Raw genomic sequence first — 16,790 nt, forward strand, 5'->3', positions numbered from 1 at the left:
TTCCCCTCCTAGGTGGGGCTCAGGCAACAGTCGGTGTGTGACTTGGTCCCCCGGGAGCCAGGCAGACGCACCTCTCCAGGTCCGCTTCAGGAAGGAGATCGTAGCAGCCCTCGGTGTAGTCGTTCCGCAGGCTCTGGCGGTCCGGGAAGTAATCCGTGGTCAGAGGAAGACAGGCTGGAGTGGTGAGAGACTTCCAGTCCACCCCAACAGTACAACAGAAGCCTGGCACTATGGGGGGAGCAGACAGCGTCAGAACTGTCTCGTGTCGTGTACAGAGGGTGAGGAGGAGGAGGAGGAGGAGGAGGAAGAGGAGGAGAGACCAGGAGCCAGGAATGGTGGGAGGTGCCACAGAAGCCAGTGGAGAGAAACAGACACACGAGGGGTGAGAGACATGAGATCCAGAGGGGAGAGGAAGGGGAGGGAGGGTGGGGTGGGGGAAGAAAGACAGAGTCGGTTAAACAGTGCAGTGAGCCCATGCCAGCTCATTCCCATCATGCAACTGGAAAGTTAATATGCTTCCCTTGCCCGGTGATTTGGAGTCCAAGCCAAACCAGCCGCTGCAGAATTAACGTCACTCTCAAGCACAACGGGCGCACAAAAACACAGAACAGCCCCAGGATTCGAAGCCCAATCCAGCGAATTAAATGAGGACTTCCTCTTGTGTCGGTGCAAGAGGAAACGGGGGGCGAGGGGGGAGAGCCTGTGTTGGCAGACCAGGCACGTCAGTATGGCAGCCACAGCAGAGAGAGAGAGAGACAAGGGGGGGGGGGCATTCCCAGGGCTCAAAAAGAAACAGAAAAGGGAAGGGGGGAAACCGAGGAGAAGGAAAAGCGGAAACTGGAGAAGGAAATCCAGGGGGAAGTGGTCTGGCTGGACTTGCCCTAACCGCCCCCAAAGGAGACCCCGCGAGAGCAGAGCCACCGTCACTCCCTCCGAATGGGACCCGGCCACCCACCGCCCCTCAGCTCTTCCTAGGTCCACGGCGCAGAGGGCACCCACCCCCCTTCTGCGCAACTCTCGGGGCAGAAGGAACCCCCAGTGGGCTTTGGCTGAGGGGGATCTGTCCCCGGGACCTTTCGGGGTTCCTTGGAAGTCACCCGATCAGCACTAGATCCTGAGATTTTTCATACCTCCGTTGGCAAAGAGCCCCCCGTCAAACACTCCTGCGTAAACTGGGACGGGGTGGCCTTAAAGGGAGAGCAACGGAAAAGGCCCAAGGGATTGGACTCTGAAAAAAGGGTCTTCGAGGCAGGAAGGTGCCCTAGAGAGGATAGGAGGGTGGGCTGGGGGGCAGGAAGGATGGTGGGGAGGGGGGAGGTTTCCAGAAGCCTCTGGCCTGGAAGCGTTCCTCCTGCTCAGCTCCAGGAAAGAGAGACGGAAACGGGGGCCTCGGTTACATCCCAGTGCTGATCCACCAAGACCCCAAAGCTCAGCTCAAGAGTCTAATACTTCATTTCATTCCTAGCACTTCTCATTCATTTCAATCCAGGTTGTTGGGATGCAGATATATTGAACAGACACATGCACACAAATAACATTTCGATACCAATTTAAAGCATCTCCTTTGGTTTCAAGAAGGACCTTGGCGGGAAGACGCCTCCCCCAAATCAGCCATTTCCACGCTTGCTAGCCGTCTCCTTCCAGCTGGTCATTCCTGGGGTGCCCAGAGGGGACTCGATGCCCCTGTGATCCCGCACAGCCGTGCTTGAGATTGGATGCTCCTCTTCCCTTCTTTCGTAAGAGGAGGGAGAGGCAATCTACTTTCTGGCTTGTGGGGCTGTTTCAGAGTCTGACAGCCCAGGGGGGGTGAAAAAGCATCCAAGCTCACCTGCTTAGGGGTCATTTCCTTGGGGTTTCATTGGATCGCTGGCCTAAGGTGGCCCATCTAGGATGCTTCCCAGGGCAGTTTCCCCGGGGAAGATTCCTGAAGGAATCACTCACATGGGACCCAGAAGCCCGTCGCTGTAATTCTGCACATCGATGATAAGCCAAATCAAAGTTCGAAATCTGTTCTGGCTGCCTCAGAGCAGAAACCTCTGGAGGAAGCTTTCCCTCTCGGCCAGGATGCACAAAGCAGCTTAAAAATGGGCTTTTCCATTATTTGCACCATTTCTTTAAAGTAAGAATTTGCATTCTGTGCCTTATTGCTGCCTAACTGACACTCAGCTTCCTTGGGAGCTTTGAGGCAAAGGCTGTTAACCCTTTGAGGAGAGAGGTCCCTTTTCTCTTTATCTCCTGCTGGGTGTTCCTTACTGAGTCCAGAAGATCTGCTGGAATCAGAAGCTTTCTTAGCTGCTCTTGCCATCCTGACGGCAGCAATGTTGACAAAAACCACAAGCCCAAAACCTAAAGAACCCATCCAGCAAAGGCTTGCTCGCTCCTTGCTTTCGTTTTTTTATCTGTTCTGATCTCAGAAGGCAGCATTTTTGAGGATGGATACATGGCGCATGGGTACATTTTCCAGCAGCCGGAACTGGGACCGCCAAACCCCAAATTGGCCCTACCAGACAGAGGGGGAGACAACCGGTCTGCCTCCTGGGGCATCTGGGAAGGAGTTCCGTGTGAGAGACCTCCACAGGTCAAAGCTCTCCAACTCACTGGGCGCTAGGCATGCTAACCTTCTCTCCCCCACCCGCCCCCCCTGTGCTTACTTGGATCTGGTGAGCCATCCAGCGGGTCCTTGTTGGGTGGGTGGGCATTCATTCCTGCCTTTGCTGAAAGGGAAGGGGATACAGAGAGCTTTCAAGGAACTGCATCGGATTCCGAAGGATCACACACAAGTCGAACAAATAATACGACACGCAGAAAATCCATCCCTTGATTTGCCTCAGTGCTGACCTGCTTTTAAAATCTACAAGCTACAGCTTGGCTTTATTATTATTTTTATGCTGTAAAGGATTCTGTGAGGATTCTAATCAACAAGGGGGTTACACGCTTCTCAGCCACCAACCCAAAGGAGGTTTCTCTTGCTCCAGTCTCTCTCCCATCCCAGGAACATCACCTCCCACACGGACAAAGGCAACACAGAAGGAACTTGGCTGCGACAGGAGAACAGACCACTATCTTGTTCTGGGTTGCATTAGCAAAGGGATAGAATCAAGCTCACGTGAAGTACTAGTAGCATTTTATAAAGCCTTAGTAAGACGTCACTTAGAATACTGCATCCAGTTTGAGTCACCACATTATAAAAATGTTGAGACTTTGGAAAGAGCAAGAAAGATTAGGAGCCTGAAGGCTAAAACATATGAAGAAAGGTTGTAGGAATTGGGTATGTTTAGTCTAGTGAAAAGAAGGGCTAGGGATGACGTGATAGCAGTATTCCAGTATTGAGGGGCTGCCCCAAAGAAGAGGGGGGCGGGGTTTTCAACCCATTTTCCAAAGCACCAGAAGACAAGACAAGAAGCAATGGATGGGAGCTAACCGAGGACATAAGCAACCTAGAACGGAGGAGAAATTTCCTAACAGTGAGAATAATTAACTCTGGGAGGGCTGGCCTTGGACTAGAAGACCTCCAGTGCCCTTTCCAACTCTTCTTGTTCTGTTCAAGTTGCCAAAACTCCAGCAGCCATTCAGTTTTGAGCGCCCATGAAATCCTAGCAGCAGGAAAATGGCTAAAATGGTTCATGGGATCAGCTCTTCCTGGCTACCTTAAGGCATCCAAAGCCAGGTGGGTTTTGTGGGTGAGAGTCAGGCCAGCTGGAGAAGCAACCCCCACCTCAGCCAGAAAGGTTTGGCTTGTTTACCTGGACCTTGGCTGCCCGCCAGCTGGTTTGGATAATCTTTCATGTCTCTGAAGCTCAAGCAGGAAGTGCTGTCCTCTGACTGCCTAGAAAGGCCATGCCTGGAGGGAAGGAAAAAGAGACCCACCTTAGACCAAGGCATCTCTGCTTGGGGCCAGACCCCCAACTCCATCCCCTCCCTAAGGGAGCTCAGCAAAAGCAAGAGCCACAGGAGCTCAGCAAGCGTCTTGACAGTCAACTGAAGGAGAGGAGGCAACGTGGCCCATCTGCATTGTGCTTTTAAAACGGATGTGAAACATCCTTTCCATCCATGATCTATTCAGTTGTCACCATGAAGGTTCTCTAGGCCGAGGAAAAAAAATCAAAAGGCAATTTAAAAAAAATCACCTCATTGGGCACATGTAAGAAAAATGAGAAATCGAAGTAGCAGGCTAAAACGGAAATCAAATGACAGGAACAGATGTTTTTGTGGGTTCCTTGGTGTTCTCTGAGCTTGTTTTCTTCCAGGTGTTTCATGACCCAGCTAGATAATGTCACCAGTGCAAGGATGAAGGCACTGATGTTATTACCTAGTTGGGTAATGAAACATTTCTAAGCAAATAGCCAAGCTCAGAGAGTACAAAGGACCCCACGGTTCAACTCCAAACTATAAACATCCTAACCGTGTAAAAGGTTTCCGAACAATTTTTCCTGGGTGGGATGATGGTCTTGTTATGGCAGGGCGACCACTGAGTTCCCCTTACCGGCCAGCCGCCTCGTGATAAGCAAGTTCCAACAGCTCAGCTGAGGAGTGAGTCCAGTCCCGCTGCCCACTGCCCTGCATTTCGGCCATGTTCTGACGGGTCAGGTGGTGGATCTGGATGGCTTCTCCAGAAGGACCTGTCCAATCGTAAGTTTTATTGTTTCATTAATCTCCCTAATCAAAGCTGACTGAAATACTCTTTGGGTTATCATCTCTCCCTCCCTCCCTCCCTCCCTGCCTCCCTCTCTCTCCACATGCATCATTCCAATGCATAGGTTCCAATTCAAAAAAGGAGGAATAGAGGCTCAGGTAGCTACAGGCTGGTAAGCCAGTTGTTATACACAGAAAAAAAAAAAGGAGAGATTACTGAGCAGTGGAGCGTGAAGATACGCACTGCTAGCCCAAAACTGACACGAGTGTATGACATTTCCCCCCCATGTGCTGGGATGGGGTGCAGAAGAGGGTTTAAATAAGGGGCTGCATGTGGAAGCTCGTCTTTGCTACCAGGTTTTTAATGTTTATGGATTCGTGTTTCAAGTGGCATCATGCCTCTTCTTTACTCTGCATTGGTTGGCCACACCTAAAGCCTCCTGGACTGACAGGTGGTGACTATATACACGAAGCACCGAGAGCTTCTGTACCAGAGACCAATTCCTTGTGTGTCTAATCGCACTGGGCCAAGTAAAGTATTCAATTCAATTCAAGCAGACACCTGCTCCCTGGGAAAAAGTTTATAACAGAACTACAAGAAATAATGAAGTGCAGAGACATCACACTTCCACATTGTTAGAGGCCTGTTTCCACAGCTGTGTGTCTGTAGACATTAGATGTAAAAACAAGCTGAATAAAGAAAAAATAATAATGCCTCTAGATTGTGATTATTGAGAAGACCAAGGAGCAGAAGAACAAATGATTCAATAGCAGATGAAACAAAATCAAGTTGCTCACTGGAAGCACCACTAATAAAGTTAAAGACTAGATAGTTTGGAAACACAATGCAAGGCAAGAATCAGGGTTTGAGAATTGGAAAACCTAAAGGCAATAAAAGAGGCAAACAAAAGGTAAAACGGCTAGATAGGTAAGCATGAGCTCACAGAACCCAAACAAGGTGGTTACTTGGACAATCCTGATGAAATGATGCCCACTGGAGAATTGGACTGAATGACTTGTCAAAAGCACCTTACATTCAAAATGGCAACTTTCCATATGACGTAGTTGTCAAGTAGGCCTCTGGACAGTGACTTCCACATTCAGTAAGATAGTAGTCAATCAAGGGTTTTACATAATACTTTTGAATAAGATTGAGAGTACCATCCTCAGCCAGGCTCAGCCTTAGCCAGAGAGTCTGCTGTGGCTAATTTAACAAAAACAAAATAAAAGTTCGGTTTTATTCCAAGATTGCTCACACTGTTCTATGTAAACCACAATATACCCGTGTTTCTCTGAAAATAAGACCCTATCTTATATATTTTTTTGCCACCAAAAAGGCACCAGGTCTTATTTTTGGGGGAAGTCGTCCACTGTCTTCACTGACGTGTGTGTGTTGCTCCCAGCCTCCTTTTCGCTGTCAGAGGCCTTTGAAAACTTCTTCCGTGGCTGGCAAGGCCAGCAAGGCTTTCCTGAAGGCCTCTGAAGCCGATAACAGAGCTCCGCATGATCTGGAGTTCTATTATTGGCTGCAGAGGCCTTCGGGAAAGCCTTGCCAGCTGCAGAAGAAAAAGGTCGGCAAGGCAGGTGTGATGACCCAAAGGGGCGTGGCACAAAGGCAACACAGTCAGATAATCAGTAGGAGTCCCTTTATTAGCTCCAACTTTGCCCCCAGTGTCCAGGTTACCTTCTGGCTGGAGAAAAACTCTCCCAGGAACAGCCTTTGACTGCAGAAAATTCAGTCCAAAACAGCGTAAACGCAAATTGTAACTTAAAGTCCAAACAAGCCAAACTGAAGTAATTAGTTTGGCAGGGCAGGAGCAAGAATTTCAGACTTGAAAGCATGACAAAAACACTCACACAGTTGGGAAGATGCCAGAACTGGTTAAAAGGATGGATATGCGTATGGACCAGTGCTGGAAACAAAGCGTGGAAATATCTCTAGTCTATCCGTTCCTATCTGAGTTTGGCGTCCTTCCCAGTGTGTGTTCCGATATCTGTGGACGTCTTCAAGCCTTTATCTCGCCTGGTTCCCTTAATTGTTTCAGTGTGGTTTGTGTGGTTTTTACTCTTTATAATTTATAAGCATTTTTAGTTTAAATGGCGTTTCCTCCTTTCCGTAACTGTTTGTGGGGGAGTTTTTTGTCTCCAGTCAAGGATATTTGCAGCTTTGCAGCAAAGTGAAGGAATAAAAGGGGCTTCATCTGTTTTGGGGACTTTATTTTGTATCCCACCCTGGGTCATCACAAAAGGTTTGATTTGATTGGGGGGGGAAAGCATCTTGGAGAAAACCTATTCATGTGCTTGCTAAGAGCGGACAACAGCTTGATGGCACATAGGCAATCAATCAATCAATCAATCAACTCAAGCTTTCCTGACTGGGCTCTGGGTCTCAGAGAGTATGACAACAGAAGCAACTCTAACCACAGAAGAAAAAGCACAGCAAACCAAGTCGGTTGCAGAACCCCTATGGTTGGCAGAAGCCCCCTAAAGAAGATGTTGCATATTACACAACTACGCACACCAATAAAGATCAAAGAGGAGTTCCTTACCCACGGGAAACGTGTGCATCCAGCGCCTCCTGTTGGACGTGAGTTTCATGGGCATCCGGGAAGGGGCGAAAGGGTTGATCAGCGCCCGCTGTGGTGTGTATCCCCCCCCGGCAGAGCGGATGTGCAGCCGGGACTCGGCACTCCCCACGTGAAATCTTCCAGGGGCGCTCGAGTCTCGCTGCTGAGACTCCAACATGTTCTCAAGATGATCTGTGAGGCGGGGAGAAACTCATCTTCAATAAGGAAATTCCAGGAGCTTCCAAAGATCCGGCGCTGATTTGAAGCAAGGAGCTCTTCCAAGGCAGCAAAACAGGAGCCAGTCGGTCTCTGCGAGGGCTAAAGACCATCCTCTTTAGTGCATCCTTTTATGCAGCACCAAGGATTTATATTCCTTGCAGACAGCTGGTCATTTGCATCCTTTTCGAGGTCCTTGAAGCACTTGCAGGTTTATCTGGTCCTCAAGGTCACATGCTTCCTGTAGTCTGCAATTTTTCTTTCCACCGCAGACTACAGGAACCAGGAAAAATTGCAGATAAGGAACCATTAGCACTACTAAGGTGACCCTGAGGACCAGATAAACCTCCAAGTGCTTCAAGGACCCAGTGAAAGGATGCAAATGACCAGCTGTCTGCAAGGAATATAAATCCTTCCATTCCCCACTATTCTGTTAGAGCTGAAGAAGCTTCTTGGATGAGAAGCGAAATGTCCTCAAAAGAAAAAAACAAAGTCCAGTTGCCTCCTGAAAAAGCACCTTTGGGACCTTAAAGGTTGACAAAACGCAGAGCCCCAACTCCAAAGAAGTGACCAGCTCTGCTGCCCCGAGCCTAGTGCTGACCTCGGCTGCTGGTGTAGCCCAAAGAGCTGCTGACTTCGTACTGCAGGTGCAGGTGGGGCCGGGGGATCACGAGGATGTCCGAGATTCTCCCCAGAGAGCTGTCATCTGAAGCCTGGCTCCGGACCTCTTCGGGGGGCAGGGGCCGACACTGCATGGAGGGGCTGGAGGAGGCATCGTAGGAGCTGGAGGTCTTCCAGGGCCGGCTCTCTCTCTCCCGTAGAGGCCTGCTGGGAAACCCACAAGGTGTCAGCCATTTTTTACGCTGGAGCCATTCTGGGAGTGTCTTCAGGGCTGCCACAGCCAGGCCAGCTGGAGCTGTGGATAGCTGGGGGATGTGTAGCCAAAATAACGTTCTTTCCCGTGGGAGCCGAGGACGTTCTACCAGTGTTGGGACAAGCGTGGACCAAAGCCAGCCAAGATAGTGGCTGCAACCTGGTTGGACCACGTGATGGACGTGTGACTGGAGGGGAAGACCTTTGGGGTTTGATTTGGGTGGGGAAAGCCTCCAGTCCTCAGAGCCGGGTTTCCCCCCAGATGTGCCAATGTGACATGCCTAATAAACCTATGCTTCGAGGAAGATGCCTGCTTTGGAGCTTTGATTCTGTTGGGGGTGTTAACTGAAACCCTGACACTAGGAGCAGGTCATGCGGGGTGAGGAGGCCTGTACAATGGATCAAGGAGACTGCCAGGTTTTGATGGCATCGCACAGCAAACCGCAACATCGATCCTCTCCAGCTCCCTGCCCAAGGTAGGATGCCGTTTCCAAATTCCCCAGTCCATTCTTTGCTTAAATGATCTCCAATGAGAGACAACCCACCAGCTCTCGGGGAACTCTGTTTCCAACTGAACTACCATTACTGTCAGGATGTTTCTCCTAGAATTTGGAAGGTTCTCTTCCTCCTTGGTCTCCTGCAGGCGAACACTCGCAGTACTTGGAAGATCAGAGTGTCTGCCTCCCTTAATCCTCTGTGGTGTAGAAAAACCCACCCCACCATTTTTCCACCCTGCCCACTGAAAACTGCCTTCCTGGACCCATCCTGTTGATCAGTGCCTGCCCTGCAATTCAGCATGGAACCTGGAGCCAGTAGGCCAAGTGGGACTGGGAGAAGACAGAAGCTGGGACAAGACGTTGCTGTTGGGAGAGTTGTTCAGCAAGAGTGGAACACAGCAAGTTTCTGTCCTCCACGAAGCCGTCTCCTCATTACTGGTCCCCAGATCTCAGACTCTTCCTACCTTACCCAGTATTTTTAATTCTTGTACTCAGAAATAAAGTTCTGCCTCTCTTTTCCCCCAGTGGAATCACCTAAGCTTGGCAACACGCTGGCTCACCTGAAGGTGGTGCAACGCAGGGCTCTGGAGGGGCCGGGCAGGTGGAACACCTGGGCATCGTAGGCGTCGTAGTCCACTTGAATGGGAAGAGCATTCTCGGTCTCCTTAGGAGCTCCCAAGGCTGGAACACAACAAGCAGACCAGCCTGTGACTGGGGGGCCTTCTAAGAGCTGGGTCCCAGGGGGTGGACAAACCCAACTGACAAAACCACTTGGCCAGCTTAAACATGGAGCGTGTGGCTCAACAGAGTGGAGGTGTGGAGGGGTAGATCGGCAGAGTCAAGTCTCCACCTTCTCCGACTGCCTGACTGGATCCCTTGCCTACAAAGGTCGGCACTGCAGAGACAAAAGTCATGAGGGGATCCTGGGAAAAAGCCTCAGCAGGACTGAAACTGTGCAGACTCTCCCTTGCGGGGTCCCAGGATGCCGTTCTTGGGAGGTCTGGGATGCTTCCTCACTCCAGGCCAGTCAGTCCAAGGGCCGGCAGTGCCAGGATTAACATAATCTGCATCGATCATTATCACTTCATTTGGCTGGAAAATGTGCTCAGTACGAGATGTTGGAACGCTCCATGCGGGGCTCAAGGCATGAGGTGGGGATTAAATTGCCATATCCGTGCACTGATCTTTGACATGCCCATTTTCATTTATTTATTTGTAAAGTTTATTGGCTGCCCACCTTACCTCAGGGTTGGAACAGCTATTGTATGTGGCACAGAGTGCCCAATTTTATTGAGTCTGTTTACGGTCCTTTTTAAAGCCATGAATACAGAAAACTGCTGGTGCAATAGAAGGGCTAGTTGCAAATGGAAATACCGCCCTGCTTTCTCTTCCATATAGAAAAGAGAAGGAGAGGGGAAACAGGAAAGAGATAGAAGACAAGGAGGGAGAAGAAGGAGGGAAGCAACATCAGAGGGAAAATGCTGGGATGGGGAGAAGAGGAAACGGGGAGGGGGCTTCAGACACAAAAAGTGAATGGAAAAAAATCCCTCCCCTCTCAGCACGAACTTGCTAGCTGCACAGTGGAAGCGCTGGACAAAAACCTCTCATTCTCATCTTTTAAAAAGAGCAATGCAACAATGTAGGAGAGTTACTCACAAGATTCCCTGCTACTTTTGGCTTTTTCACTCTGTGGCTGAAATTTAATACGCAAAAAAGAAAAAAAACCTGAAATTAGTCTTTACAAATTCTAGAGCAGACCTACACAACGTAGCCCACCAAGCAGCCTTCTGCAGCATGGTCTGAAATAACCGATCTCTTGCCACCAAAAGTGGCTGCTGCCAAGAAACTGGCCCCCACTAGGTTTTCTGGGCAGCCCCTTCTGCCCCCAGACAGGGTGCTTGGCGCCCCTGACACCACCGGGATGCGGGGACACTGCCAGTTCCAAGGCAGCTGCCAGATCATTAGCTGCCCAACAGCCAAATTGGCACAACCATTATTTGTGGGTCACAGTTATTTTTCACGTATTGATCGGAGCCTTCTCCCCCTCTGCGAGTTGCGCAGGCCTCTGCTCTGCAGGGTGAATTTTTAATTTCTCCCCCTTCAATCATTGTAATTCTGTGCTTAAAAATAGCTAGTGGCAATTATTCCTGGGGTTGAAATCTGAGCCGGTGCAGCTGCACCGCTATGGCTGCGCTCCACATGTAGGTCACTCCACTCACCTTCCGAGCTGCCAGTTTGATTCTTGGGGTGAAACTGTTGCACTGAAGTTGACTTTTGGAAGTGTAGAAACTATAAAGAGAGGGAAGCAGAGAGATGGGGGCAAAAACACAACAGGCTGGGGGAAAAATATCTGAAGCAGCATCATTTCTGGAAAGAGGGGAAAAAGTAACCGATCCAAAACAAAAGATGCAGGATCATTTTTTGCTTCCTCCCAAATCCACTTTCTGCATCTTAAGCAGAGAAGAAATAAGGCAACCAGACAGCCAGAGGTGTTTGTGGGCCTTGGGAAAGTCAGGGGGATAGGCCGGTCTCCCAAAACCAAAGCTGCAATGGGGAGACGGCCCCACGTCAACACCGCCCGCTCCTGCCAGAGCCCAGCTGCAACGGCCTGGATTCCGGAAGCCCACCTGTGGTTGATCCAGTGGGGTATATTGTAATCGTCTCCCAAGCCAGGATCCCCAGAATTGCAGCGATTGTGTAGCTAAGAAGAGGCGAGAAGGAGAAACCGGGAGTCAGACAGCTGTGAGGTGTCTGGAGAACCAAAAGAGATGCTTTGTGGGCAAGGATTTAATCCGGGACACTTCGCCCCAGCAACCTGTGGCCCTTGGAATACTGGTCCCAATCGTACCAGCTGAGCCTGAGAGGCGATGGAGAAGCTGGGGGGTGGCCTGCCCAGGTTTAAAACAAGCCTGCTCCTGGCCCTCAGTGTTAGGCACTCAGAAGCAACGGAAAACAAGCAGGCTTCTGCCAGCGAGGAAGACGGAGGTGTAAGCACTGAGGACTCCTCAAGTCTTTCTCTGCAGCTCCTCTTCCTGTCTCCTGTCTTTCCCTTCCCTCCGATACCGAACCTCCCCCAAATACCACCTGCCTTCAGATGGAGGCGCAGGGTGACCAACAAGGCCATCAACCCAGAGGACTTTTGAGTTCCTGTCCTTTCCCTCCTCAACCAATTTATTCAATAAGAAAGAAGAAAACCCAAGGAAAAAAAGCTTGAAGCTAGGCTGATAACGTCTGCAACCCCATGCTGCTTGCACGAATGCCAAGGATGGTAGAAATACAACCGTACGGGCACATTTTAAAAATTTCATCCAGAAGCTTTACTCTGGCAGAAGAACGAAAGTAGCTGGCCCTTTGCCTTGGGGTGGTGTGTGTGTGTGTGTGTGTGTGAAAGCTGAAGGAGACAAGACGGGCCGAGCCAGGAGGCCTTACCTTGAAGAGCGGCACTGCGTGGAGGGGCTGCTCCCCCATGCACACCAGATCTACCCCGATCCCTGCAAAGAGATGCAACCGAAAGAAGGATATGAGAAGGAAAAGAAGAGAAACTTTGCCAGCTAAAGTACTCAAGGACTGCATCCTAGTGGCACAGTTTAAAAATGCTTGTGTTTGTGGGAAAACCTTTGAATCACATCAAAACCCCGAGACCTCTGGAAAATCGTTGGACCTTGGGGTCAAGAGGAACCAGCACCCACATTATGGCCTTGGGGGTGAAAACACTCTCTTCTTTTGAAGAGATCTTTCAGAGCGTGCATGAAAAATCTCTGTTAGGAAGAGGGAAGGGAATGGGTAGCTACACAATTCCTCACTCACAATGAAAAAAACCCATTTTGTAGATAATATACGATGCTCATGTCTTTGACTGGTGTCTCATAAACAAACAAACAACGGCCCTTATTTCACTTTATTTTACTGATGGTTAAGATCTGACTTTCCAAAAGACCCAATTCTTTCCCCTGACTTACAGAGGAGATGGAAATAGGCTACTAAGGAATCAACAAGTCAGCAGCGATGAATTAAGGATGTGCAGATTGAGAAGAGCCCTCCAAGCACCTCTGTCAGACTGTGCTCCCTCTAAATCCCAAGAAAGAAATACTCAGACTCCATGGTGTAGAGCAGAATTGTTCTTTTACTGGAAGATGATGTGGTAGCAACAGAATCAATTCCGAAACTAAGAAACTGGCGGGCAAAACACATATACAAAAGGATAGAATTGTCCCCCCCCTCCAAAGGATCAAATGATTCTTCCAATTAAAACTTCTGGATAGGATCATGTGGTCATCTCCAGGTGATGATGAGGCTACTGTCACTACCTTGACATATTTTGATAAAAGTTCGCAGTAGCAGTTGCGCAGAAAAGGACAGAGGCTAACGAAGAAATGGAAAGTTAAGGAAAAGAATCCCCCCTCCCCTTCTTAACCCAGCAAAGGAATGCAAAACACCTCCTGCCTTCTTCCTTTCCAAGATTCCCCCCTCCCACCGTTTCATGGCAGCCGAAAGAGAAAATGGCATAACAGCAAATAAAGAATAGAGAGCAGCAAATAAAGAATAGAGAGGGGTGAAGATATCTTGAGGCTGACAACCTCCTCAAGAGAAGCAGAATAGCCTTTTCCTTGGGCTGCAGAACAGCCCTGCCATCAGAGAAGAAGGACTGTCCACCTGTGACTTCTGGGGGCCCAAAGAGAGAGCCCACACCTACTCTGAAGCACCCTGTCGCATCCCGTCGCAACTTCTTTCATCAAAGACGTACTTCCTGGGATCCCATATCTAGCCAGGTGCAGTTTCCTGAAGGAGGTGCCCTTCAGGGGTGGCATGTGCCCCACATTTTCTCCACTCTGGCTTCTGACTTGAAGCGTTGCACATCCCTACCATAAAGTATCCCAACATAGGAGGTGGCCTATTCAGCCTTTGCCTGCCATCGTGCCCTCAGATGCGATCTTCCCAGAGCCACCCGATTCGGGGTGGGTGGTGTGTCTTTGGTCTTATTCGGCTTCAAAGCTTTTGTTTGGATTTTCCATGAGGCGCATAGCCCAGAACTCACTAAGAAAAGAGGCAAGTGGTGCTGGGCAAAGGGCAGCTCCACACTCTGGGTTAGGAATGAGAAGACAAGCGTTCAGATAGAGCTCTTCTCATGCCAAATGAAAGACAAGAGCCCTTGCGCATTGAGGCTACCCTGAAGATTAAAGATTAAATTGAGATTAAATTAAATTAGATTAGAGAGATTAAAGTAACTCTGCTGCCACGAGTACAACAAGCCTGTCTGGAAGCTGATGGCATCTGACTCTCTCAAAGCCCTTTAGGAAGAACCAAGAAGAGTGCCAGGTTCACTTATGGGAATGCTTTGATTCCCCAAATCTTTGGAAAAATCATCGAAGTTGACCAGGTTGTTTCAAAGCAGTTGATGATGGTGATGGTCAGAACGACAAAACAAAAGTCAACCAACTCTGAGGGAAAACACCTTCTGGCTCTCTCCATACCTGCGCCTTTGCATGGAGAGGAATGTGGGAAGAAGGGAACCCATAACCCCAGTCCCCAGCACTAAGGCAAAAACTATAACCAACTGGATTTTATCCAATTGTTAACAGCAACAGCCACAAGACTTAGACGTATCTACCGCTTCACAGTGCTTTCCAACCTTCTCTAAGCGGTTTACAGAGTCAGCCTCCTGCCCCCAACAGTCTGGGTGCTCCTTTTACCCACCTGGGAAGGATGGAAGGCTGAGCCAACCTAAGTCCAAATGATAACATTGTTTTACCATTGTCTATCATCCGTTGCTTGGTCAAGATCATGAGAAGCCGGTCCACTTCAAAGACACCCACCCCTGGCGTGATGACCACAGACATCTGCCCTGTCCGGTCGAAATTTCGGTTGATATAATGTTTGTCAAACACTAAAAAGGAACAAACGAGAACAAAAATTAAAAGGGCACCCAGACCTTTACGAAGGGCATCCCTTCCCCATAACAAAGGCAGTCACCTAAAGCAGTGGTCCCCAACCTTTTCCGCTTGGCAGCCCTGGGGAGGGGAGAGGGGAAGGTCCTGTGTGAGTGGCAGGTGTGCGCACGAGCGCAAGCACCCGACACCTGTGCAAGTAGAGCTGCATGAGCGCGCACGCTCACCTGCCGCTTCTGTGGCCCAGTTCCAAACAGGCCATGGCCTGGGGGATGCCTGATTAAAACAAACAAACCCTGATGCCATCTCCCATCAGTCCTCCAGGCCTTACCAAGAGGAAGAATCATGGTGTTCACCTTTGCTGTGATTTAGGACTTCTAAGTTATCAGTCAATTTGTTTGAAAAGCTACTGGGAACTGGAGAGACACTTTGTCCAATGCTCCTTAATAAGACAGGCAAATTTGCCCATGTTTTTTGTGGAAATAACGTATGTATACAGGTGAAACTCAAAAAATTAGAATATCGTGCAAAAGTTCATTTATTTCAGTAATGCAACTTAACAGGTGAACCTAATATATGAGATAGACTCATTACATGCAAAGCAAGATAGTTCAAGCCGTGTTTTGTCATAATTGAGATGATTATGGTTTACAGCTCATGAAAATTAGATTACTATCAATAAAACAAGGATTGTACATAGAACAATATCGGACCTCTGAAAAGTATAAGCACGCATATGTACTCAGTACTTGGTTTGGGCCCCTATTGCAGAAATTACTGCCTCAATGCGGCATGGCACGGAAGCTATCAGCCTGTGGCACTGCTGAGGTGTTATGGAAGACCAGGATGCTTCAATAGCGGCCTTCAGCTCTTCTGCATTGTTCGGTCTCATGTCTCTCATCTTTCTCTTGGCAATGCCCCATAGATTCTCTATGGGGTTCAGGTCAGGTGAGTTTGCTGGCCAATCAAGCACAGGACTCCCACGGTCATTGAACCAGGTTTTGGTGCTTTTGGTAGTCTGGGCAGGTGCCAAGTCCTGCTAGAAAATGAAGTCAGCATCCCCATAAAGCTCGTCTGCGGAAGGAAGCATGAAGTGCTCCAAAATCTCCTGGTAGACGGCTGCGTTTGACCCTGGACTTAATGAAGCACAGTGGACCAACACCAGCGGATGACATGGCTCCCCAAATCAACACAGACTGTGGAAACTTCACACTGGACTTCAAGCATCTTGCAGTGTGTGCCTCTCCATTCTTCCTCCACACTCTGGGTCCTTGGTTTCCAAATGAGATGCAAAAGTTGCTCTCATCAGAAAAGAGGACTTTGGACCACCGAGCAACAGACCACTTCTGTTTTTCTTTAGCCCAGGTAAGACGCTTCTGGCGTTGTTTGTTGTTCAGGAGCGGCTTGACAAGAGGAATACGACATTTGAAGCCCATGTCCAGGATCCATCTGTGTGTGGTGGCTCTTGATGCACTGACTCCAGCCTCAGTCCACTCCTTGTGAAAGTCCCCAACACTTTTGAATGGCCTTTTCCTGACAATCCTCTCCAGGCTGCGGTCATCCCTGCTGCTTGTGCACCTTTTTCTTCCACACTTTTCCTTTCCACATAACTTTCCATTAATGTGCTTTGATACAGCACTTTGGGAACATCCAACTTCTTTTGCAATTACTTTTTGAGGCTTTCCCTCCTTATGGAGGGTGTCAATGATGGTTTTCTGCACAACTGTCAGGTCAACAATCTTTCCCATGATTGTGATTCCTACTGAACCAGACTGAGAGACCATTTAAAGGCTCAGGAACCCTTTGCAGGTGTTATGGCTTAATTAGCTGATTAGAATGGGACACTTTGAGCCTAGAATATTGCACCTTTTCACAATATTCTAACTTTCTGAGATTGTGGATTTGGGGTTTTCATGAGCTGTGAGCTGTAATCATGGCAATTATGACCCATCACGGCTTGAACTATCTTGCTCTGCATGTAATGAGTCTATCTCATATATTAGTTTCACCTTTTAAGTTGCATTACTGAAATAAATGAACTTTTGCATGATATTCTAATTTTTTGAGTTTCACCTGTAGTTGCCTGTTACACCTAAGAAAGTATAGAACCAAAGAGACTC

General features: G+C 48.9%; 1 protein-coding gene across 13 annotated transcripts in view; it reads right to left on the minus strand.

Moving 5' to 3' along the window:
* DEPDC5 (DEP domain containing 5, GATOR1 subcomplex subunit) overlaps positions 1-16,790 on the minus strand; it is a 63,174-nt gene that overhangs the window by 30,418 nt on the left and 15,966 nt on the right. For 5 of the 13 annotated variants that reach the window (XM_087943045.1, XM_087943038.1, XM_087943039.1 and 2 more), the window contains exons 15-26: positions 14,535-14,669; positions 12,215-12,276; positions 11,413-11,486; positions 11,005-11,074; positions 10,442-10,478; positions 9,346-9,466; positions 8,017-8,243; positions 7,182-7,391; positions 4,484-4,619; positions 3,744-3,841; positions 2,652-2,714; positions 72-255 (exon numbers count right to left, since the gene is read on the minus strand). In XM_087943045.1, the coding sequence (XP_087799171.1) occupies positions 72-255; positions 2,652-2,714; positions 3,744-3,841; positions 4,484-4,619; positions 7,182-7,391; positions 8,017-8,243; positions 9,346-9,466; positions 10,442-10,478; positions 11,005-11,074; positions 11,413-11,486; positions 12,215-12,276; positions 14,535-14,669 (1,417 nt within the window). The remainder of the gene's footprint in view (positions 1-71; positions 256-2,651; positions 2,715-3,743; positions 3,842-4,483; positions 4,620-7,181; positions 7,392-8,016; positions 8,244-9,345; positions 9,467-10,441; positions 10,479-11,004; positions 11,075-11,412; positions 11,487-12,214; positions 12,277-14,534; positions 14,670-16,790) is intronic. The other 8 variants (XM_087943050.1, XM_087943051.1, XM_087943044.1 and 5 more) reach the window with 3 other exon arrangements.

This window comes from Notechis scutatus, chromosome 13, assembly GCF_049901735.1.
Source record: "Notechis scutatus isolate UNSWTSFEM ecotype Mainland chromosome 13, rNotScu1.2, whole genome shotgun sequence".
In the NCBI taxonomy this organism is placed as follows: Eukaryota; Metazoa; Chordata; class Lepidosauria; order Squamata; family Elapidae; genus Notechis; species Notechis scutatus.